Source organism: Octopus bimaculoides, chromosome 2 (assembly GCF_046866305.1).
Source record: "Octopus bimaculoides isolate indiv1 chromosome 2, ASM4686630v1, whole genome shotgun sequence".
NCBI lineage: Eukaryota > Metazoa > Mollusca > Cephalopoda > Octopoda > Octopodidae > Octopus > Octopus bimaculoides.
Window position 1 is genome coordinate 117,082,552 of NC_142929.1, and position 26,251 is coordinate 117,108,802.

Genomic DNA, 26,251 nt, shown 5'->3' on the forward strand with positions numbered 1-26,251 from the left:
GTATAAACATGAATGTTTGTATCTATGCCTTTTCTCTCCTTTATCCAGTAAAAACTGCTTGGTGTCTAGCTTACTCTCACTATTTTTCTTGTTGCTTGCTCCTGACAGTTAGAGGATCTGAGGGAAATAATTATTCAGGGAGTTGTAACACTTGTATAATTGGACAAGTGCAGGAGCCCTCAACCTGTAGACAAATATTCACACAAACCTTATTCTTTTCGGATGCTGAAAACTGTTTCCCAGCTCTTCGTATCAAGTCTACAACTTTAGAGCAGCCACAATCAATGAAGGCTCAATGAAAGACAGGTTGGGCGAAGCTGCTGAAATGCTAGGATGGAGGTGTGTAAACATGTGCAGCATGCAAGAAGTAAGATGGAGGGGTGCCTCAGCCAAACTCTTCACAGAAAAGGATCAAAGGTATGAATTCTTTTGGCAACAGTGACAGTGTTGGGGGTGCAGGTATACTTTTGGAAGAGAAGTGAGCTGATAAAGTGATTGAGGTAGTCAGAGTATGTGGTAGGGTAGTTAAGCTTAGATTTTTTTGGAAAATACATCAACATTATTTCTGCATATGCTCTTTAATCTGATAATGAGGGTGATGTATGTGCATGCGTGTATACTTATATGTATATAGTGTAAAAATAAAGTAAAAGACGAAGACAGAATTACAAACTCCTCAGTTTCCATTTATTAAACAAATATTTCATATAAACTATTCTTTCACCCGTTAAGTTAGTCAGATATGTTAAAAAAATATCATCCAATTTTTAGACTTGTCTCTGTCATATATCAACCATGTATATGTATAACTATGTAAATGTGTGTTGTATTTCCTGCAATCTTTAATATAGTGGTCATAAGGGTTATGTCAGAAAAGATGAAACTTTTAGTCATTATCATCTTCATAATTCACCCAAATCTTTGGATCTTTGCGATTTCTGAAATATAAAAATCAAAAACAACATGAATATCATAACAAACAGATTTGTATGGCTGGTTACAATATTATTATCTACTCCTCTAAACTTTCTTCATAGGTGAGTGTATAATGGTTTCTATTTGATGGAAGAAATTAGAGGTTTATGAACCCACTTCTCACTTCACATGAGTTTTGTGACAACTGTCACACTTGCAGATGTATGATTCCTCCGCTTCATAAGTGAGTAGTTTATGGCCTTTATAAGTAAATAGAGACTTTCACTTACTGAGTGGCTTATGATCTGCTCACTTCAGGGGCGAGTAGCTTTTGATATCAGTTTAAAGGTGAGCTGTACAAGGCCTCCACAACATTAAAAATAGCCTACATTCCCCTAGTTCATGGGTGAGCAGCTTATGATTACCCATTTCATGGGTGAATGGATTATGCAGGTTTTATGGGTGAATGGTGTATTACTACCCATTACATGATATTCAGTTGATGGCTGAGAAATTAATAACAAGAAAAATGCAAATATTAAAAATATCTATTCAACCATCTCATAATTAAATGCCTAAATTGGTAATCCCATCTCACCTCTGATTGCAAAAAAAAAAAAAAGCTTTCTTTGTTAGAGTCATAAATCTCTAAAAAGATTTATACAATTTCCATAATTGTTGAACACTCTTGTGGTTTGGTTTCTGTAGTTGCTTTAGGTCAAGTAGAGTAAGTATATGTTGTTCAAGAGTGGAATTTTCTAACAATGTCTATAGCAAGTATAAATCAAACATGTATTCCATGTGTTATTCTATCAAACAATATACTGGAACTATTATTTTATTTTCAGGTCAAACGAGATTGAGGAAAGCCATGACCAAAATAAGTTCAGCAATGAATAACTCAGGGTTGTAGTGTGTCTAGATCTACATTGTCTTATGTGGCCTTCCTTATTTAAGACAGAAGGATTCAGATTACTCTGTCAAATGTAATGCTTATATGTTAACATCATCATCATCATCGTTTAACGTCCGTTTTCCATGCTAGCATGGGTTGGACGATTTGACTGAGGACTGGTGAGCAGATGGCTACACCAGGCTCCAATCTGATCTGGCAGAGTTTCTACAGCTGGATGCCCTTCCTAACGCCAACCACTCCGAGAGTGTAGTGGGTGCTTTTACGTGCCACCGGCACGAAGGCCAGTCAGGCAGTACTGGCAACGGCCACACTCAAAATGGTGTATTTTATGTGCCACCTGCACAGGAGCCAGTCCAGCGGCACTGGCAACGATCTCGCTCAAATGTCTTTAGACGTGCCACCAGCACGAGTGCAAGGAAGGCGACGCTGGGCACAGGTGCCATCACGATTTCGCTATCGCTTGCCCCAGCTGGTCTTCACAAGCCAAGTTTTGTGTCCTGCATAGGAGCTAGTCCAGCGTTAACATTGTTTTGAATTAATCATGCATTATCTTGTAGCTTAAAGATCTCAATGATGTGATTATTTATTTGTAGAATGACAGGGCAGTTGTAAGAGGCCAGATTTGGCCAGTTTGAACATAAAACAGGTAGAATATTTGGGCTGTATATGGCTGGTTTAAATACTAGGGGTTAAGGACAATATTGCAGCTATTCCTAGCAGTTCAAATCATCTACATAGAAGTTCTTCAACAAAATGTTGCAGTATAATCTCAAATCAATCCTGAACCAGCACACTAATGATTACAGGTATTTTGGCCATGTCTTCCATCATTTTAGGATACCTAAGATTACATTAACTAATGTGTTCTGCAACTATTTTGAGCAGTTCAGATGTTATTTGGGGCAGATGTTTTGACTGTTATTTCTAACAGTTTGAGTGACAAAGGAGTTGTTTCTTCATTGGCTCATTCATAAACTCTGAAATAATAAAGTGAGAGAATATACCGTTCCATGAACCTATCTCGATACTTTCGTGGCCCTAGCCCGTCTGGGTCATCCATCATTTCCATCAGTAAGGCTTGATCATTTGATTCAATTGGGGCTATAGAAATGTCCCGCACAGCTCGGAACTGACCACAGTTATTCAGGTGCTCATTCTCCAGACGGAAGTAGTTCCAAATGAATCTTCTGTAAAATGGAAAAGGGGGTAGATATGAGAACATACAACAGCAGCAATAATAATAATAATAATAATAATGATAATTTATGCATATTGCGTAAAGTACTGTCTGTCTGAGGTCCTTGTTGTGACTTGACAAACAGTACAAACCCCCCGTAGACACAATATCTTCAATCAACAACCTCATGATATTGTATACTGTGCGATGTTTACAATAATAATAATAACTAGCTGGACCGGTGAAAAATTCACAGGAAACATACAAAATGTAACCATCCATAAATTGTGTGCTGGTGCCATGAGAAATGTTTCTGTATTGTGACAGTTACAGAATAAAGTGTAAAACCGATAACTATATCATCCAACCAAAATATCTCAGTTATGCAAACATAAACGGAATTACTATTTAGCCTTACAATACATCGTACATATTCAAAGAGCCTTCTTGGTTTAGTGGTACTGAATGTTCTTCTGGTATTCTTTTATTCTCTTACTTGTTTCAGTCATTTCATGGTGGCCATGCTGGATCACCACCCTTTAGTTGAAGAAATCGAACCCTGGACTTATTCCCTGTAAACCTGGTGCTTATTCAGTCTCTTCTGCCAAAAAATACACCAACATCGGTTGTCAAGCAATGGTGGTGGGGAGACAAACACAGACACAAACACACACACGCACACAAACACACACACGCACACAAACACACACATGCACACAAACACACATCATCCTACCAAATTTCCCTTTAAATACTCACTGGTAGGCTCCAGCAACCAACACCAACTAAATGTCACATGACACTGTCTAAGCTTCAACTGACCAATGGAGTGTGAAGGGCACGTAGTTTTGGTCCACGCCCTCTCTAAACCTGCTTTCCAACAGTGTTGTGTTAGTTTCAGTTCCAGCAGTCAGAACTGACCAGCTGTTTGGTGGTACAAGCCTTTGAACCAGGAGGGCGTGCTATGAACGAATCGCTACATTGGCCTACTTATCAATCAGCGATGCTGCTTAAGTGTCAGCCAGCATCATATAGTGCCGCTATTTCCCAGTCGGCATGTTACGGCTTTCAAGCCATTCTGGGTCTTCTCGTTTCAGCCATATGTAGAAGCTGGCTTTGTTGACTGCCTCCTGTATCCTCCTTATTATTTTACTCAGCTCTGAGCTTGAAAATGCAAACCTTCTTTTAAATAAAGTCACCATTTTCCATTCAATGAAGCCTCTAGCCCTCACTGCCAGGTGGTAACACTTGACAGTCCATCTCTGCACACTTTGATTAATCTCTCATACCTCTTCTCCTTCTGTTGCTCTGCATCAGCGATGTTCTCTTCCCATGGCACCGTCAGCTCTAGCAAAATTCCAATTTTCCATTCTGTGTTCAATAGGATTAAGTTCAGTCTTTTTGTTGTTTTTATGAGAGGAAATATTAACAGTCCTTCCAAATTTGTGGCCAGCTCCCAGTATCCCTTCCATCTTTCGTCTGTCTCGTATACTTTATTTGAAGGCCTGGTCTTATGTCCTTTTCCCTCCTTCCGGAAGTATATCCTTCCATGCTTTTCCACTTTTAGGTACTCTCCCCTATTAAATCCCTTGATCTTCTTGAGTGCTGTACTTATGACACTGAGGACTTGACTGTGATGCCATGTGTATCTGTATAGTGCTAGCTTGCAGTTTGACAGAACATGTCTCAATGTTACTTTCTCTCCGCATCTACATTCATCAGCTGTTTGTATGTTCCACCAGACTAAATTCGCTGGTGAAGGTAAAACATCAAAGGTAGACTTGATCAGGAAGGATGTCCTTGTTTGTTCCCAAGCCCAAAGTTCCTTCCATGAGATTCTGCGACTGACCACATATTTCTCCCATCTCAGGCACTGTCCCTGTTGACGACATTGCACCAAATGTACATTTTGCCTTTCTTCTTCCTCCTTCCTCACTTCATATACCACTGCCTCTTTCATCTCTTTTATACTGCTCTTGCAAAATGGCTTGAAATTGTGCAACCCTAGACTGGCTCTTGCTTCTTGCATCACTCCAACTATATCAGCATGCCGTAACTTTCCGATCACCCTGTTTACTGCCACTTACGCTTTCCATTTCCTCCCTGTTCATACCTTTAGAGGGTTTTCTCGGATGTTCTGATCTTTTGAATACCCGAACACAGCTGCCACCAACTAAGGGGCATATTTACTACCTTTATGGCCAAAGTAGACTGGTCACTCCTCAGCGTTGTTGTGGAATGCCTCTTGGCCTCATTCTCTACCGGAAATCTTACATGTACCATATTTTTTACTCCTGGTGACATGTTTTGGTGCCCTCAAATGGATATGGGGCAATTTTCTACTTGTTGCTTTGGTACCTGCTCTATTTTCTGACATGTTGTATTATCCTACTCCATGATTGTTGTTTTAGTGGTAGTGATGTTGGTTAGTTATGGTCATATGGCAGTAGTATTTGCCAGGCTTAAAATGCACTGAATAAGAGTGGGGAGTAAATAAAAAAAATAAAAAAAAACTCACCGGAAGACTTCTAAAATCATTAGTATCGTACTAGCAACTTCTTTCTGGACCATTCCATTTTCAATAATAGACACTTTCAGAGTCCATATAAAACGAAGAATAAAATCTTCTAAAATAGCAAAGTAATAATAACCCTGAAATTAAATTTAAACAATGCTTGAGAATTTCATCTTTATAAAATTATATTCTGTATTTTTTAATATAACATATTTCTTTCTAAACATGATAGTTTACAGACTTTGTAATTTGATGCATTTGTTGATTATACAAAGCTTTTCAGCCTCCAATTATAGGCTGTGTATCATTTGTATTACCTTTTAGAAACCAAATGGATTGAACCCACTGTCAAGTTTGATTGCAGGAGAAGGGACAATATTACAATATATGGTGACAAGTTATGAAATACATTATTTACAATTGATGGATATTTGTCCTCATCTTGTTTGTTGTTAACACAACGTTTTGGCTGATATACACTCCAGCCTTCGTCAGGTGTCTTGGGGAAATTTTGAACCTAGGTTCTCATTCCTAAGGTAATTTTCAATGTTATTATTATTATTATTATTCAGGTCACTGCCTGGAATCGAACTCGGAATCTTGGGGTTAGTAGCCCATGCTCTTAACCACTACACCATATGGGCAATTATGGAGTGAATTTTAGGGCTTATAAATCTAATATTTTCCTATCCTTCCTTAGTACCGGTTCCCATATGCTACTCATATCTGCATTCGGTCTGCTTAGGAGGTTGTTGTGTCCTAGCATATGTGCTGCTTCTATTAGGTTTCATATTTTCCAGTGGTGTTCTCTGTCTATTATTTTAACTTCCTCCCACAGAGGGAGGTGGTCTCCATTTTTCCATACATGATCAGCTATACCCGATTCATCAGTATCTCCTCATGTCACAGCATTGCGATGTTCGTCTACCCTTATTTTGAGGGGGGGCATGTTTCACCTTTTTATAACCTATCACAGCTGCATGGGATGGAGTACACGCAGTTTTTGGTCATATTCTCTTCTATTGGTGGTTTTACTCGAAGGAGATATTTGCGAAGTGTTGTATTACTCTTGAATACTGTCCTGATGTCATATGGGCTGCATATCTTTTGTATCTTTTCGGAGAGGCCTTTCACACAGGGTAGACAGACTGTGGACAGCTTATTGGTTTCATCCGCTCTTTTCTTCATAATTGGAGTGGATAGTATGCTTGTGGGGTAGTTGTTGCTTAATAGATTGTTACTGAGCTTGATCATTTCTTCGTGGTGGGCATCACGATTGCTACTTATATTCTTTGCTTGATGTTTTAGGCACTGAGCAATCCCTCTCTTTACACTGTATGGATGGTGGGAATTGAACTTCAATAACAACATCAAAAAATACCTTAGGAATGAGAACCCAGGTTCAAAATTTCTCCAAGACACCTGATGAAGGCTGGAGGGTATATCAGCCGAAACGTTGTGTTAACAACAAACACATGACTAAAATAGTTTCCCATGGCTTGGTTATTTGTTGTAGGATAACTTTGATAAGTTTAGAAATGTGAGTAGGTATTATTGGAGCAAGCACTTAAATATATGATTATTATGCCAGCTAAAAAACTGATGTATGTGCAATATGGTTGAACTCATGCTTCTAGTAGTGCAATATATTCTTAAGAAAAGATATATTACTCTGCTTCAGCAAAACAATGCAACTTTAGTCAGTGATACTCTGCTTTGGTCAGAATAGCTCTAGACTAGTGAGGGCTATTCAGAAACTAGTAAAAACCACTAAGAGCCACACCAGAACAGCAAAGTTTAATAACAATATCACATTTTAATGAATATAACAAAGAGTAATGATTAAATGCAAGGTGTAATCAGCAATGACAAGGCTACTCAAACAAAAGTAAGGCTTAGTGTCAGTGCTATCCTATCATAGCAAGGACAACCCAGCAATAAAAGTGACACTATTTCACAGTTGTAAGGAAATACATCCAGCTTTTTATAAATGTTTATGTACAGTTGTAAGACAATGCAGTATCAGTAATAGCTACTCAGCCCTATAATTGATGATGATGATCATAATTATGATGGTTGTAATGAGGATGATTATAATGATGGTGATAATGATGATTATGATGATGGTGATAATGATGGTAACGTAGATGAAGAAGGGATAATAATGGAGATAATAAGAGATCTGTTGATAGATGTGAAATCTGCTATTAAGTGTGGGAGATGATGACCAAGGACTTACCACATACGTATATGATATTTGCAACATTGATATTCCCACTATGTAAGATTGTGGAAGTTAGTTAGATGAAATCAGGGACACACAAACAGCAACAGTTTTACTCATGTTGGGGTTAGTCATGGGTGGGGTTAGAGACAACAGACAGACAAGCATCAAGTGCGCTACTCACGTTATAGGCATAAACACACTCTTCTCGCAGAAACTTGTTTTCACCTTTAGTTTTCTCAAAGAGACCCCAGTCCATCTTGATGTCCCAGGTGAAAGTGTAGCAGGAGCTAATTAGTAGTGCAACAATCCAGGTGTAATAGAAGATGGTTTGTTCTGTTTCATAGCTGACATCTGCCTCAGCATTGCCATTTATGCCAGCATCAGGAAGAGCAGCATGTTTCTCTGTCAAAATACAAATAAAGAACACAGTTTATTTTCATCATTTATAAGATTAAAAAAGGAATGAAATATACACGATTTTTTTGAAGACTAGTGAGGCTGATGTGGGTAATTTTTAGTTTGAATATTGGAGCAATGCCTGAAGGGGAAAATGGGATAGGAAGAAATTCCACAACAAGCTATTCTGGAGAAGTTGAAGATAATTTAAATGAGATGTGGTTGCTATTTCTGACACAATGAGCACCAACATTGAGGCTGATTCATTGGATTGTATGTGTGTGTGCGTGTGCGTGATGGTAACAAAAGGACTCTCTCTCAGAGTGAAAGGTTGACTATATGATAGTTGTGTATAAACAGCTATACTCTATAGTAGGGAAACATGAGCTCTGACTGCAGAGGACATGCACAGACTAGAGAGAAATAAAGGCAGTATGCTCTGCCCACATCCTTGTTAACTCTTACTCTCTTTCTCTCCCTCTTTCTGGCTAGGACCTCCTCTACAGCAAGACATCTGTTTCTGCCTCTCTGTCACACTCTAATCTTTCATCATCTGATACAAGATCACCTCCTCCAATTTCCCTTCCCCTCTCAAAGTCACTTGGTAACCCTGCCAGTGCAGGTGCCACTTAAAAAGCACGCAGTCAACACTGTAAAGTGGTTGGCATTTGGAAGGGCATCCAGCTGTAAAAACCACACCAACACTGACCTTGCCTGTGTGAGTGCCAAATAAAAAGCACTCAGCCCACTCTATGGAGTGGTTAGTGTTAGGAAGGGCATCCAACTGAAAAGACCATGCCAAAATAGACACAGAAGCATGGTGCAGGCTCCTGCCTGGTCAACTCCTGTCAAACTGTCCAACTCATGCTAGCACGGAAGGAAGACGTTAAACAATGGTGATGATGATGATCTATATAGATATACATATATATCATCATCATTATCAGTGTCCACTTTTCCATGCTTGCACAGGTCAGACAGAATTTGTTGAGGCAGATTTTCTACAACTGTCTGTCATTTCTCATGATGATGACAATGGTGAGAATTGTCAGTTTCTCATGAAAGGTTTATTGATGTTACATTCGTACACAATAACAACACCTAATATGCTGTGTTTAGCAAAAGTTTATATTGAGTATATTGGGTTGTTCTACCTATATATGAAATGGGATAGGAACACATAACATAGGAGAATCCATCTTACCTTTGTACATTTTGTAAATTGAGTGAAATATCACAACCAGAAAAGTGGTAGCATACTTCCCGGCGTTTACAATGTGAGGGAATTTTAGGTGAGTATCATTATACCGTCGAAGACATTGAGCAAAACGGAACCATGCAGGCAAGCAGTTGACAATAGCTCGGATACCATATTTTGTCTGAAGGCATGTTGAGGCGGCTGAAATAAGTAAACAGAAGAGATATAATTATATTGGCTTAGTATCAGCAATCAGTTGTAATAGTGAGTTCTAACATACTAAATGTAGTGAGCAAAAAAAAAAAAAAAAATTCAAAATTACTTCTAAATGTGAGAGAATGAAAGATAAGCACAATAGTTTTGTTTCTTCATAACGTCAGTCATTTTAGATAATTACAATTATTTTTGCTTTCAGCATTAATTTTATCGTCACATGCTCAACAATTGTTTCATGGGGCGGTGGGTATCTCAAGGTAATAGCCTAAGGAATATAACATTGCTATATATAAATAAACAAGACTTGTCCTTACTTTTATATTCTGTCGTTTGCCAGTTAAAAACAATTGCATAAAAACATATAAAATAATAGAAGTCCAACATGACTGGCGCCAAGCTGTTCAATTGGTCAGCAAGCCAGAAATCTGCGAATCCTACATGATGAAATGGTGCAGAGACTATTCGGAGCTGAAGAGAGAGATAACAAAACATACAGTATTTGTGTATGTGTGTGTGAGTGAGAGCATGTGTGTGTGTGTATGTATGTATACATATGTATATGTGTGTATATATATATATATATATATATATATATATATATATGTATGTGTATATATATGTATATATATATATATATATATATATATATATGTATGTGTATATATATATATATATATATATATATATATATATGTATGTGTATATATATATATATATATATATATATATATATATATATATATATATATATATGTATGTGTATATATATATATATATATATATATATATGTATGTGTATATATATATATATATATATATATATATATATATATGTATGTGTATATATATATATATATATATATATATATATATATATATATATGTATGTGTATATATATGTATATATATATATATATATATATATATATATATATATATATATATATATATATGTATGTGTATATATATGTATATATATATATATATATATATATGTATGTGTATATATATGTATATATATATATATATATATATATATATATATATATATATATGTATGTGTATATATATGTATATATATATATATATATATATATATATATATATATATATATATATATATATATGTGTATATATATGTATATATATATATATATATATATATATATATATGTATGTGTATATATATGTATATATATATATATATACATATATATGTATGTGTATATATATGTATATATATATATATATATATATATATATATATATATATATACAATAAGATATTATAATGATAAATTAATATTAACCTAGCCAAAACCAAAGTCTTAGTAAGTAGGAATGCTGTCAAATCACAACCAATTCAGGTAGATGGCCCTGCTCGATCTGTAGAAAAGGCGTGGGTAGAAACTCCATACGATGTACTCGGTATAAGCTATGGACACATAAAAGGTGCAGCAACATCAAAGGAAGGTTAACCGAGAAGATAGTTTTTGTGTGTGGCAGATGCACTGGGGCAATAAACACTGAAGATATACAGACAACAGATTCCATCACATGCCATGGGAAGAAACTAGAAGTAGTTAAAAGCTTCTGCTACCTAGGCGACCATGTCTGTAGTGGGGGGTGGTTGCTCTGAAAGTGTAGCGACTAGAGTAAGAATAGCCTGAGCAAAGTTCAGGGAGCTCCTACCTATGCTGGCAACTAAGGGCCTCTCTCTCAGGATGAAAGATAGACTGTATGATGTATGTGTGTGAACTGCCATGCTATACAGCAGTGAAACATTGGCCATGAATAGGCTAGGAAGAAATGAAGCTAGTATGATCCGCTGGATGTTTAATGTCAGTGTGCAAACACGACAGAGTGAAAGTGCCCTGAGAGGAAAGTTGAGCATAAGAAGCATCAAATGTGGTGTGCAAGAGAGGCAACTGTGCTGGTATGGCCATGTGTTACATATGAATGAAGACAGCTGTGTGAGGAAGTGCCACTCCCTAACTGTAGAAGGATCCTGTGGAAGAGGTAGACCCAAGAAGACATGACCTTCGAACATTGGGCCTCACAGAAGCAATGACAAGAGACTGGAACCTTTGGAAATACGCTGTGATTGAGAAGACCTGGCAACTAAAGTGAGATTGCAGCCATGCACGTCCAGCCCTGTTAAAAATACTCCTGATGCGTCGGGCGATATGATATGCTTGAGAAGACCAGTTGAGTCCAGTAAAACCAATATTGTAGCTGGGGCCATAGCCCCAGCTACAATATTGGCTCCCATACCGATGGCACATAAAAAGCACCATCCGAACGTGTTCGTTGCCAGGCCCGCCTTACTGGCTCTGGTGCTTGTGGCACGTAAAAAGCATCAACCGATCGTGACCAATGCCAGTACCCACTGACTGGCTCTTGTGCTGGTGGCATGTAAAAAGCACCCACTATACTCTCGGAGTGGTTGGCGTTAGGAAGGGCATCCAGCTGTAGAAACTCTACCAGATCAGATTGGAGCCTGGTCAAACCTTGGTCAAACCGTCCAACACATTAGCATGGAAAATGGACGTTAATCGATGATGATGATGATAATGATATATTAAATACGTTATAATATAGGTGGCTATAACAATTAAAACCCAAAAAGGTATATATATATATATATATATATATATATATATATATATATATATATATATATATATATATATATAGGGTGCTTTAGTTTTTTGAGATCATTTGTATGAATTTAGAAAAAGATGCATAGTTCATTAAAGAAGACCTGTATTTGAAAACAAGTTGGTACAGATAATCATGAGAATCCTTTTATCACATAGATGGAACATGTGGCAGTGGGAGACCCAGGAAGACATGGGACGAAGTACTGAAGAATGATCTCCAGACACTAAACCTTTCAGGCAAGATGATAAAGGACTGAGAAACCTGGCACCTTGCTGTATTCAAGAGGACTCATACTCTGCAGCAGAAGTGTTAACAATGGTCCTTCTGACGTTGAGGATTAATCTGTAAGAGTCCTGTGCTGGTGCCATGTAAAAGTACTCAAGGCAGTGTCATGTAAAACGCCCGTGAGGTGCCATGTAAAAGTGCCCATGCAGCACCACATAAAAGTGCCTGTGTGGCACCATGTAAAAGCACCTGTGCAGTGCCACATAGAAGCACCTGTGTGGTGCCATGTAAAGCACCTGGCACATTCTGTAAAGTGGTTGGCATTAGGAAGAGCATCAGCCATAGAAACCATGCTAAATCAGACTGGTGCTTGGTGAAGCTCTCTGGCTTGCCAGCTCTGGTCGGAGAGTTCAAACCCAAGTCAGCATGGACAATGGACGTTAAATGATAGTGATGATGATGATTCAATGAATCAACTGTTAGCATCAATGGCTGCTTCAATACAGAGTTGAAAGTGCTGACATGCCCGAATTAGATGTCAATTTTGGACATAGTGTTGGTCATGGTGGACTTGGTGTTATGGGGATGTTGATTGACCTATCTCTCTCTTGTCTATGCCCCAAATGTAATAGTCCAGTGGTCTCAGGTCTGGTGAGCTAGGAGGCCATGTGTCTAGGAGAACATGATGATGGAGATAGATATACATTCATGCTTGGGTTGTCCTAGCCTTATGATATAGCATACAGTCTTGTTGGAAGATGTAATGTCTTCCGTTTCATACTCTGTCTATCGAGGGCCTCACAACTTTCTCCCACACCTGCATATATATATATATATATATATATATATTCACACATACATACACATGGATAGAAATTCAAGACAGTAATTCTGAAAGCACTTTAGTCATATGAAGAGCAATATGATTTAGATACTTTTAGCAGTAGAGTCTCTAGTATGGGTTAATATATATAGAAGAATAAATACACACACACACATATATATGAAGAAAAGTAGCTTAATGATTACTATGTAGCAATCATGATTGTAAGATTGTAGTTTGGATTCTTGGACTGGGCAATGCATAATGTTCTTGAGCAAAACACTTCATTTCACATAGCTCCAGTCCATTCACCTGAAAAAATGAGTAATCCTGCAATTGACTGGTGTCCTGTTCAAGTGGGGATTATATATGCCACAGAATCTGGAAAACCAGCATTATGAGCTCAAAAAGTGGTTTTGATCCTTTTATTGTAGAGATACATGGCTTAGTGGTTAGGGTGTTGCACTAAGATTGTAAGATTGTGGTTTTTAATTACTGGACCAAGTGAGGCATTGCGTTCTTGAGCAAAACACTTCCTTTCAAGTTGTTCCAGTTTACTCAGCTGGCAAAAATGAGTAACCGTGTGGAGCATATATACTACAGAAACTGACCTTATGAGCCTCTGGTTTGGGAAGGACCTTTGACCCTTTTTCACACACACACACACACACAAAATGCATACAAACCACAAACCTTAGAGTATGAAGGATGTTTTACAAGGAATAGTACATTCATGACAGCACATGCCCTCTCAACACTTGATGTTAAGATGCACACTCTGGACAGGAACTTTCTGCATTCATCTATCACAATTTAGAACATACTTCAAGAGACAGGTGGGCAGACAAGACAGATAGATACTGTGTGTAGAAGTTGATTAAATCAGAACATTATAGACTGTGCAAGCAAAGTTTGAAATGTCTGTAAAATAACAAATGTACTACTTACCAATATTCTGATGAGCCAAAATCTTGCTCGATGATGGAATATTTGTAAAGGGTTAATTAGGTATGCAACAAGGAGGATGACAAGGGTAAATGGACTGATGAATGCTGGGATGTTTAATGAATTACTAAACAGATAGAGCAGGACACTGGAGGCCCAGAGAACAGCTAGTCCTGAAGCAGTCTGAAATTAGAACAGGGAATCAAGTTTATAATATTGTTTGATGAAATAATTTATAAAATTGGTTAAAACAGAACAAGATAAGACAAAATCACAAGTCACTCATTTCATCTTATGTTAATGGATTTGTTCCTTGACCATAAAACAGCATCATTGAAACACACACCAAATAGGTTTGGAGGAAGAGGTAGACACTACAAAACTAATGAAAATAACACACCACTGAAATTGTAAGTCAACAGTAAAACACATATATACATAGCAATGTGGTGTGTGTGTGTGTGTGTGTGTGTGTGTGTGTGTGTGTGCGCGCGTGCGTGCATGCGTGTGTGTGTCATGGACAAATACAGAATAGTTAAGTTAAGATTCGGAAATGACTCAATATTTTTCCATATAGCCAAACAAGTTCTTGGCCTATTGTTTTCACCTTTTGCACTGAGAGATTAATGAGAATGAACTGACATCTCAGACCTTTTCAAGTTATTCACAGATCAAACCTGATATAAGAGTAGAATCCTATTGTTCTTGGTTTACTTAATTAGATTGACAAAATTATAAGTACACAAACAAATATCAGTCGATCTCTTTCAGTCATCTGGCATCTGGCTGAGGGGCAAGCCTTCTCTTTCTCTTTGTGGCCAACCAGTCTCCAGTCAAAGAACATGGCTATCTCCCTCACTTCAGTTATGTCCTGTCATGAATGTGAGAACACAACTGTACTTTATTTGTCTGCATACATTCCTTTTATTCTGTCTTTCTCTCTAACAGTCACACAGATGAAACTACTAACTTTTATACAGAATAGAATGGAAATTTACAGACAAACTGTGTACACACAAACAACCCAACAGAGTTGCATATTTCTTATATATTGTAATGACTAATATTATAATCATATCCTTAATAAATGGTCATCTTGATAATTAATATCGTCCTTCATTCATTTCTCAAATACATCTTCACATTAAATCAAGTCATTACACACAAACATGTGCGTGGGCATGCACACACATTTACATCATCATCATCATCGTTTAACGTCCGCTTTCCATGCTAGCATGACTTGTATGGTTAAGACAAACAAAAAAACTGGATTCATGCTTGACTTCTCACTAAAATGGTGACCCCAAAAGAAAGAAAAAAAAATGTTTTTATGTGTCAAGTCAATGTTTTCCTGTCTCTTCTGACACTACATCTTTTTGGTTGATTTTTCCTAACAACTTCAGTGGACAGCAACATGCAGCATTCTTCCTACCCGCTCTTTTGTGGAGACATTCCTTTATACTTCATGTAAGTAGAGGCATACTTTGATGTGAATAATATACAGTCAGCTCAACAGCAACTCAACCTAGTAAGAGAACTATAGAAGTTCTTATAAAAGAACAAACCATTATATTTAGCACCTGTTGAGCTGGAGAAGGCCTTTGACAGGGTACCATACTCTGTAGTCTACTTGTTGCTGAGAAAACTGGATGGAGATGAATTGCTTACAAGAGCTGTGTGAACTGTATATAGTGATGATGTCAGTAAGGTGAGAGTTGCCAACAAATTTAGTTAAGAATTTAGTGTACAGATAGGTGCCCCCACCAGGACTAAATTCCTAGTTCCTGTCTGTTCATTACTGATCACTAAACCAAAAGAGAGGAGTTTGAGACTGTCTGTCCTTAGGAACTTTTGTATGCTAAATAGCTGGATCTTAGGAAAAAAATGACAGAGGAGTGCAACATGTGGCAAGGCTGTGCTGGAGAAGACCCATCCGACCAATGTAAGCATATAAAAACAGATGCATGTTGATGTTGATGATGATGGTGGTGGTACGTAATGTTACAAAGTCTTAAGAGCTAGTTTTAGTGGTAAATACTACGAAGTCAATCAAAGACAACTTCAGTATCAGACAGCGATGATGAGGATTATAGTCATGATGTTGCAGATGATGAAAATGAAGGTGGTGTTGGGGCTGGTATTTTGATGGTGATGGTAGTGATGATATAAATTGTAGTAATTATGATGATATTGACAATAATGGTAGTGGTGGTGGTGATGATAATAATTCTGATGGTCACAGTAGAGAGTTATGTGATTGATGTGCTGCTTAATTATTAACTTACTGTGGTTATTTTGTAGTTTATAATGCTGATGTTGATGATCATGGGGGTAATGACGATGATGGCTGGCAATGGTGTATACTTTGACAATAAAAGTAGTAATAATGGTTGTAGAACTGATTAATGACAGAAATGGTAATGATGATGATAAACACTATACTGACCTCGAGTAGCTGCTGATGGGTCAAATGATTTCGAGGATCAAGCTCAAATATTAAAACATGATTGACACCTGATGTTCTCCATCCATAAGTATTCATCCCAAGTAAGAAGACATCAAGTATGAGTAAAAATGGGCCCCTGTAGATACGTAAGGCAGGTTCCCAGTCACTGGAATGTTTGGTGTATATAGCTGAAATAAAAACAGAATTATACCAGACACAAGAGTTATATACTATGCACCCTTAACCCTACACACACCAATTCTCTCATCTCTTATAATCATTGTCTCTCAGCATCTTTCTCTCAAAACTTATTATGCACTTTAGAAATATTTTCTATATCTTGCTCCGACTTCACAATTCTCCAATTTAAAGAATTTTTTTAAAATCATAAAAATGAAAACTTAATTGTGCAAAATAAATGCTAAATATTCATAATGATTACTTTAAAAGTTTAATTACAATAATTATTTAGTAATGAATATGTGAATGCTCGTTTATTCATTCAGTTAATTTGCATGTTGACATTGTGCCTGTAGACTGTATTTGCCAGTCTTTCAGCTGTGCTTCTGTCTTAAAACTTTTGAATTAATTCACTCTTCCAGTCAGGGATGTTAATTCACAAAATGCAAAAATTAAAGAGCAAAAACAAAGATGTCAACAAGATAATAGTCCCTAACAAGTGGAGAATATTACCGAATGTAATTTGAGGGAAATTACTTTATAACCAAATCACTCCTACAAGGGTTTGATAGAAACCCATAAGTCACCAATGTACAAACACTGAAATAATGCATTCTGCACAGTTTCATCACTCTGCACACATTGCAGACAAGTTCAGTTGCCAGTAATTTCTTGCCCATGGAGCTTGTCCTGAACAGGCAATGTCCTTCTGTAGTCTGGGTTAAAGACTTTTGGAAACTTTCCATTAATTTCAACTAAAAAAACCTCTAGAAGACTTTCTGGAAGCTCAAACTGTCCTTTTTGACATCCATAATCATTCCCAGGCTATTACTATTCACATCCTCAGCTAACATTTCACATAATGTGAGGGTAGACTTTCTACTGACCTTATTGGCCAGCTGGCAGAGACCATTATAATGTTATATATATTTCCATACAACACAGATTATTAAACATCAAAGTAAGGGATTAGGAAACTACAAGGTGTAGTGGAAAATTATATCTGAATATAATGTACAAGGACCAATGTAAATCACATGTAGAGGGAAGTCACAGTACAGTACACTTAGTGAAGAGCCACAGTGGAATATATTCCATAAATCACATGCTGTGAGAGGCAACAGTAAATGCTGCATCAAAGAACAACGAAGAAATATATTCTATAGATCACATATAGTGAGAGATCAAAATAGATGCAGGGATAAACATATAGTATTGACAATGTAGATGTAAAGATGAAGTAGAAGAGCTTACCTGCTAAGATAATAACTAAGAGTAAAACACAGAAGATACCAGAGAAAAGGCCAACACGAAATGTTACCCAAGTATCTGGCTGAAAACAGAGAGGAAAAAAAAAAAGAGTAATTCTTCAGAAATATAGATTATAAATGAACTGCTAAGATTGTAATGTAAATGTATTAGATTTAAGTTAGAGTGACAGGCCTATTGGCAACTAAAATAGTTGAAGCAATTAATAAAATACAATTTAAGAAGATTGAATGGTAGACATGTGACTGTCTGGCAAATGATAAATTTGTGGTTTGAATTGATCAGTAGGTTTGTTGTTTTATTGCCCTTTTTTTATTATAATGTCTAATGGGTGCAGGCATGGCTGTATAAATACAAAGTATGCTTTATTACCATGTGGTCTCAATTCCTATCTTACAGAGCAGCACCTCAGACGAGTGCCTTCTACTTTAACGTTAGGTTAACCAATACTTTGTAAGTAGATTTAGTAGACATAAATTGTATGGAAGCACACCATGTATATGCACGTGCATGCATGCGTGTGTGTACATTTGTATGTGCATGTGAATGTTTACATTCTTAACTTTGTGCTAATAGTATAGTTTGTTGACTTTCCTTGTCAACAAATTGTTAGTTAATTCTGTGATTTTAAAGACAAATGGATAAAAAAATCCCTTACTTGAAAAATAGGTAAGGGTTAGCAATAGGCAGGGCATCAAACTGTAAAATATTATCCCAATAATATGCATTCATCTAACTCATGCGAGCTTGGAAAAAACAAACTTAAAATGAATGAACAAATGAAAGATAAACTTAAGAATATTTGTAGAAGATATATTTAGTTGCACAGGGTCTGCATTGTTAGTGCTTCTATCATAAGTGAGGATCATAGGAGTATCACACTCAAAACAATAAACTAGCAAACCACTCATTAATTTTACAATACAGCTACTATTTATAGAAGTGAGCCAGTCATTCCTATGATACCTATCTATAGTTGAATGGACTGAGCTGTTATATGTTTGATGTTTTGGGCAATAGTTACAGTACAAAGTCAGTGCCTGCATACTAAGTGCTAACCCCCACACTTGTCTAAGACCAAACTGGTTTGGAGACCAGTGTTTCTCACAAATAATGGTAAGGGATAAATATTTATTTCTACAATATAATGGATATGGTAAAAGGAATTGCTTAGCTAGAAAATAATAAGAAGGAGGAAGAGAATAAAAAAAGGGACAAAGAAGAAGAGGAAAAATAGGAAGACTGTATACAAAATATTTAACATGGCAGAACTGTTCAGCCTACAACCAGGCTGGCCAAAACTGACAAAAAAAAAAAAGAGATAAAAAATATACCTTTTCTCCTAATGGTGGGACTCGCAGCCTCTTCATAGCCTTTTGTCGGTTACCTCCTTCTAAATCTGTGGTCACAATTTGCTGTTTTGTAATAAATGGAACGACATTAATGCCAGAATTGTTAATCAAATATTACAAAGAGAAACAAACAATAAAAACAAGTGGAGAGAAACTGATAGTGAAGGGATTCCATTCAGGAAAAAAAAAAAAAATTGTGGGTAGAGGAATCCTCTTCCCCAAAACATTGAGAAATTTCAAATCAAAGTTCTGGTTGAAATATTCAAATGTAAACGATTTGGGAGCCTTTTTTTTCTTTTTTTAATTAAATCAACATATTGATTTCATATAATATCATGTGGGGACATAATATAGAAACCCATTTCTATAATGATAGAACTGTCCAAACTGATTTACCGACTCCTAGTGGATTGCCATTGCTGTCTGGATGTTTTGAGAATAAACACAAAATGTGGTGCAAGACTGAGTAAAAAAGCAGAAAGATATAGACAAAAAATAATAATAATTAGTTTTAAGTAATAGTATAATATACCATGATATATAAATAAATGAAACCTAATTTCATGTAGAAACTAGGAGGTTATTGGTATCAAATCCTCCATTTTCTTGTTTAGTCATTAATTCTTTCTCATTGAACTTACCTTTCTCTACATGACCAATATCATAGTTTTATGTTCACTTTTATATTTCTTTTAGTTCTTTCATATCATGAATGTTCTGGAAAACAGCTTGGGCTAAAGAAATTACCATATTAATTGTCTGACTAATTTAATACTTTAATATTAGTTTAGATCTTACAGGAAGTGCTGTAGAGTATAAGGTAAGCTCCTGACAGAAGGCTGAGGAGGGGAGAGGGCCCATGACGTTTGGAGGCCCTCCAAGACTGGAGATTGATGTAGTTGACGTTCAGCTTGACCTTCTGTAGGTTGACATCTGCAGGAAAAGGAAAAACGTGGGTAGGGATGCATTTCCAGAGGGTTGTAGTTATGGGAAAGAAGGATTAGGAAAGTGGACAGGTTTTGAAGGGTAAGGTGATAGGGATGATGAGAGGAGAAGAGATGGTTGCTTTGGTTTAAAGGAGATACGTAGCTTGCTAGTTCAGAGGAGGTTGTTTTAGTAGTGATAAACGAGACAGAGAGAGGAAGCAGCAAATCTATGAGTTAATGATTGTAGCTTATTGATGAGTAAATTATTGCCAGTCAGTTAAATGGTCTTCTTTTGGATGTGGTTAGTGAATGGCAGTAACAGTGTTCCAGATATTTGATTAGTAATGTAATATAGGTTTGGGATGTATGTTGTATAGCCGAATCCTAGATATGTCCACAGTAATCTAGCGTGGGTCTCACCTCAATTTTGCAGATGGTCATCAACTGATCAGGACTGAAGTATTTCAGTCCTGATCAGATGTACAGAACCTCATCAATGCATACGGCAATGGAGAAATCTGATAGTAAACTTCTACAGCAAGAGATCAGAGATAAATTGTTGTTTACTCTTAAGTTAGTTATAATTAAGTAGACATATTTTCAAAAGTATTTCGGTCACGATTATTCCATATTTTTCTGAAATGCAGGGAGCCCAATGCTACATTATTCAACATGTTCTATTTTCAGACGGTAGGGTATAATTAGAGGCAGATTTAGCTGCCATTTTTAGTAGGTTAAGTGACCAGATAGAAGCTCCCTTTGTTGGCTCTATGAGAGACAGGTGAATCTCATAGTTGAGAAACTTAGGAGGTTTGTGTACCAGATACAGCAGAAAGCTTTGCTGGGGTGCAGCAAGAAAGAATCACTAATATGTAGTGTAGGTAACCAATACTTTAGTAAATCTATTTGTGTAGAATCTTTGCTAGTTGTAACTGAGAAGGGAGACAGATTCAAAGTGATATGATAGTTTACAACTGTTTTCATCCCCAAAATGATATTGGAAGTGACAGTGTTAGTATAGTATTTGGTAGAGTCAATGAGTATGTCCTTTGGAATAGGACACATAGTTATAGGTTTCCATAGATTGGGACAAACTTCAATAGAGAGAAAGATTTTGTAAAGACAGGAGCTACATTTGGGGTTCACTAGAAGTAGGAAAGCCATCATAATCTATAGCTTTAAAATATATATTTGTAATGCAATGTCTTTAACAAGTAAAATATCAACTTACTTATTCATCAACCAATCTGCCAATCTTTCTATTTAACCAGCAGTGTATCAATTAATAAATTAACACTAACCAATAAAAAAACTAGCATATTCAAGATTCTAACACTCTAAAAATACTCTATTAACATATATTTGCATTTAGTAGCACCTGAATTGAAATAAAATATGAGCGAGAAAAGCATATTCATGTTCTTCTCGCTATCACACTGGGTCTTAACGTCTTGGGCAAGTGTTACCACAATGATTATCTCTCTCTCTTTACACACACATGCACACACACACAAGCTGTAGAAACTATGGCAAAGCAGACACTGAAGCATGTTGCAGTACTAGGAACCATCAGATCCTATCAATTCATCGAACTCCTGCCAGCATAGAAAATAAACATTAAATGATGAATTTAGGATAGGCAAATGATACTATAGTGTTGGCTTTTCAAGCAGGGCAAGATATATAAATCTGGGGTAGGCAAATGTTATTATAATGTTAATCTCTCAAGCAAGACTAGATACACGAAGTAAGTGCTGCAACAATGTTATCCTCTCAAGCAGGGTTAGATATAAGAACTCAGGTTACATGGTCAGTGTCAAGCTGAGACGGGGAAATCAAATATTTCATTCCACCCATTTACCAAGGTGTTTATACTACTGTCATGGGATATCAAGACCCTAACCAGTTAAATAAAGGTCTCAACTAAATGAAAAACTTCAGTCTGTACAATTCTCAAGAGAAGATAGCCAAATGAGACTTGGATACAATTCCTCAGAGAAAACAGATAAATAAAACTTAGTTGTAACAAGAAGAGTATAACAAGATCCTATGTTTTAGTAAAATGCTAACAAAGATTATTTACTTCTGTTTCTTTAATTAGCTGGTCCACTTCTTTGGTGACATAGAAATGTGCTGTGTCAACAAATCCCATTCTCCATTCTACACCATTATTTGTCTGGAAAAGCTGCAACAGATCAGAAAATATCACTAAATATGTAGCCTACACCTCTCTTACAAATTTGTTTAATACGTTTCATATTCAATTAAACCTTTCTACTATGTGCAGGTTCAGTACAATAATTGTTCGTGTTTCATTGTAACACACTACACCACTGACACACACATGGCCTCTTTATTAAAATATATCCTCAAACGTCAGTCATACAACAACCCAATAGTACATACAGCACACTGTTTCTTCACTCACTACCTTCACTCTCATACATCACATCACATACACAACCAGTTTCTCCAGGCACTATATATACTTCATCTCCAGGCACCATATATTTTGCTATACATGGATGTGTACACTTAAGAAAATCTCTTCAGTCTATGTTTACAGAGATCAACTCATATTTTAAGTTGTTCATACATTATTTAAATACACAAGTGTTCATCTTTCAGACGACTAGTCCTCATCCCAAGGGAGACAACTCAATATTAACTGATCTTACAAAGATTTAAGCCAATATTGTAATGCTGACATATTGAAGTTTTTCAACCCTTCAAAGTCAAAGATTTTATATGTCACTCAAAATCTCAGGAGAAGCTTCTGATTCAGTTACACTGTCTGATATCTACTTATGACCTGTGGTTCATTCTACTGTAACTTCACTGTTGATAATTATTTCTTTTATTGTTGCCACATCAACTCTAAGATGACAATAGCTATTAAGAGATGAGTTGTCAGTTTGCAGAGGACTTCTGGCAATCTATGAAGCAGAAAATGTCTTGTATTAAAGTAGTTACTAAGACAACAGCTACTTCACTGAGTGAATGTCTCTTAGTCCTTATGAGAACATATTTTTGATTAAATAATTTGTCTATTATATCTCATTATTTTAATAGGTTGCTATTAGTAGAATTAACATAACGAAAAATAAGATATAAAGCTTAACCAATAAACAAGAACCAAAAATAAGATAACAACGAAGCTATAAAAATATCTTACTTTGTCGTGTTTTTTAAAAATTTTTCTAAAACCAGTAAAATTTAATGTTTGGTAATTCTGTAAAAGAATCAGACTCAGATAGAATTCACTGAAGGCAAGTTTGAGATCATGCATCTTCCGAGTGTTAATAACTTTGTTGTTCTTTTCCTTAAATAACACATGTACACTGCCACGTCTTCGTCGCAATGACGAGTGGTGCAATGCTTTTTCTTCGAGCTGTGAATATTCTTGCAGTTCTGCATTTAATGTGGCAAATTTCCGAGTGGCTTCAGCAAATTTTTCTGTGAAAAAAAGATGAATAATTTTTCTTTTGATGATAATATACATTCCTGACATTTCTCTTTAAAACATGTGGCTAATATAAAAGAGTTCTGTCTATCAGGTGTGGGTGATCTAGGAATTTCTGTATACTATATATGGGCAATGTAGAGAGATATTTCTTTAGACTACATATGAGTAACATAGACATTTCTGCTGACCACATGTGAGTGATGCAGACAATTCTGTAGATCACATGTAATAATATAGTCATTAATGTAGACATTTCTATCAACTAAATGGCAGTAACAGAAACATTTATGTGAAGAACATGTAGGAAATATATATATATAATTATATAACAATAATAATATTAGGGATAAAAATCCAAATTTACAGGTAAAATCTCAATTAAATTCAATTTATTAAAAATTAAAATTAAATTAAGTTTCGCAGTATAAAATATATATATATATATATATATATATATATATATATATATATATATATATATATATATATAGTTTTAGGGAAGTTTAATTATATAATTATATATATATATATATATGTATGTATATATGAACAGTAAAAGAAAGAAAAGGGCAACACAGGAGGGACAAGGCTTAGTAAGTATTGAATAAGTTTAACACTTAAAAGGAAGGGGGAAAATCTTAGCATTTCAGAAGTTAGTCCTTCATCAGAAGAAAGAGAAAGGTATAGCGGGGTGAGAAAGAGGAAACGTTTATATAAAACACTTCTATAGCCAAGACATGTTTTTGATGCTCACATAGTTATGAGTGTACACAGATACTCTCTCAATTCTCTGACTTTTGACTCAGAAGAACATAGAGGATGTGACAAATGAAGGGAGAGATGGCTGCATCAAACCGGGTTAGCACTTTCTTTATTAACCTTGAATTATGGGAGGGATAAATGGATTAAAATAATGAGCTTAAAATATTTAAATTAATTTTATATATCAAGTGGGAAATATAGTAAAATAGTGAAATTAACAGACTTCACACTTACCAGAGAAAAAGGTGTTGATTTTTGTCAGCTCTTTTTCACAGAATTGAAAAAAACTTTCATCAAACCTTGTGAAATATCTTTTGATAATAGCACTATCAGTAACTGCAGAGATATACAAAAAATACATGTTATTCACTCCCTTATTTCATCATCATTTAATGTCTGCCTTCCATGCTAGCATGGGTGGGACGGTTTCACAAGAGCCGGTCAGGCAGAAGCATGCATTTATTTATTTCCTTAGATAAATTATTAGAAAACTATGTCTACATAAAATGCACGACTGATAACACATATACAACAACATTTCTATTTTCAAAAATTGGTACTGAACTGACTTGGCAACACAAAGAACAAGGAAAAATATTGCATTGAAAATGTCCATATTAAAGTCTATTTCGTAATTGTAGTGCAATTAATTGTTGCATGGGACAAATAATAAAAGGTTATTCTATGGAATACGCATTGATTGATTATTAGAAGTGCAGAATTAGGCTATAGCATGACTGTTCAACAATGGTTTGTGCAGGAAGCTGAAAAGAAACATTATTTACATTTGATGGATATTTGTCCTCATCTTGTTTGTTGTTAACACAATGTTTCGGCTGATATACCCTCCGGTTGATAACCACTGATCTAAGGTTAACACATTAACTATAATCATCATATCACTTTTAATCCTGAAAAGGCATGTGGCTCAGTGGTTAGAGCATTGGGCTCTCATGAAATAATGAGTTTGATTCCCAGATCGAGCTGTGTGTTGTGTTCTTGAGCAAGACACTTCATTTCACATTGCTACTGATTATATGTAGTTGATCAACCTACTAAAAATAGCAACCAAATCTCCCTCAAACTTCACCCTACCATATTAAAATGGTTGAATACACCAGATAACTTAAGCTTGTATATAATACACCAGAACTGAAGTCAGGATGGTCATGTCTAGAATGTTGTTTGGACAATAAATCAGGGGGAGCCATAACAGTTGAATACTAAGATACCATAGGAGTACACAGGAAATGTGAGTGAGCCAGCAAAAAGGCTCTATATGTTTGCTTGAGTTGTTAAAAATAATAGCTAAATGTTTCTCTAATCCAATCTTACTGTCTTAAAAGTGAAGAACACATAGTATTGTTGTTGGCACTCCGTCGCTTATGACGTCGAGGGTTCCAGTTGAACAGCCTGCTCGTGAAATTAACATGCAAGTGGCTGAGCACTCCACAGACACGTGTACCCTTAACGTAGTTCTTGGGGATATTCAGCGTGACACAGTGTGACAAGGCTGACCCTTTGAATTACAGGCACAACAGAAACAGGAAGTAAGAGTGAGCGAAAGTTGTGGTGAAAGAGTACAGCAGGGTTCGCCACCATCCCCTGCTGGAGCCTCGTGGAGCTTTAG

General features: G+C 36.1%; 1 protein-coding gene across 1 annotated transcript in view; it reads right to left on the reverse strand.

Annotated features, from left to right (window-relative positions):
- Window positions 1-665: 665 nt before the first annotated feature.
- The window catches only part of LOC106879349 (solute carrier family 53 member 1), a 39,357-nt gene continuing 13,771 nt past the window's right edge, over window positions 666-26,251 (reverse strand). Inside the window, exons 4-16 of the mRNA XM_089347586.1 lie at window positions 24,856-24,957; window positions 23,569-23,849; window positions 22,477-22,578; window positions 19,450-19,530; window positions 18,101-18,179; window positions 16,667-16,854; window positions 14,221-14,400; window positions 9,875-10,028; window positions 9,351-9,545; window positions 7,932-8,152; window positions 5,527-5,660; window positions 2,836-3,018; window positions 666-938 (exon numbers count right to left, since the gene is read on the reverse strand). Of these exons, the coding sequence (XP_089203712.1) occupies window positions 887-938; window positions 2,836-3,018; window positions 5,527-5,660; window positions 7,932-8,152; window positions 9,351-9,545; window positions 9,875-10,028; window positions 14,221-14,400; window positions 16,667-16,854; window positions 18,101-18,179; window positions 19,450-19,530; window positions 22,477-22,578; window positions 23,569-23,849; window positions 24,856-24,957 (1,952 nt within the window). The 3' untranslated portion in view covers window positions 666-886. The remainder of the gene's footprint in view (window positions 939-2,835; window positions 3,019-5,526; window positions 5,661-7,931; window positions 8,153-9,350; window positions 9,546-9,874; window positions 10,029-14,220; window positions 14,401-16,666; window positions 16,855-18,100; window positions 18,180-19,449; window positions 19,531-22,476; window positions 22,579-23,568; window positions 23,850-24,855; window positions 24,958-26,251) is intronic.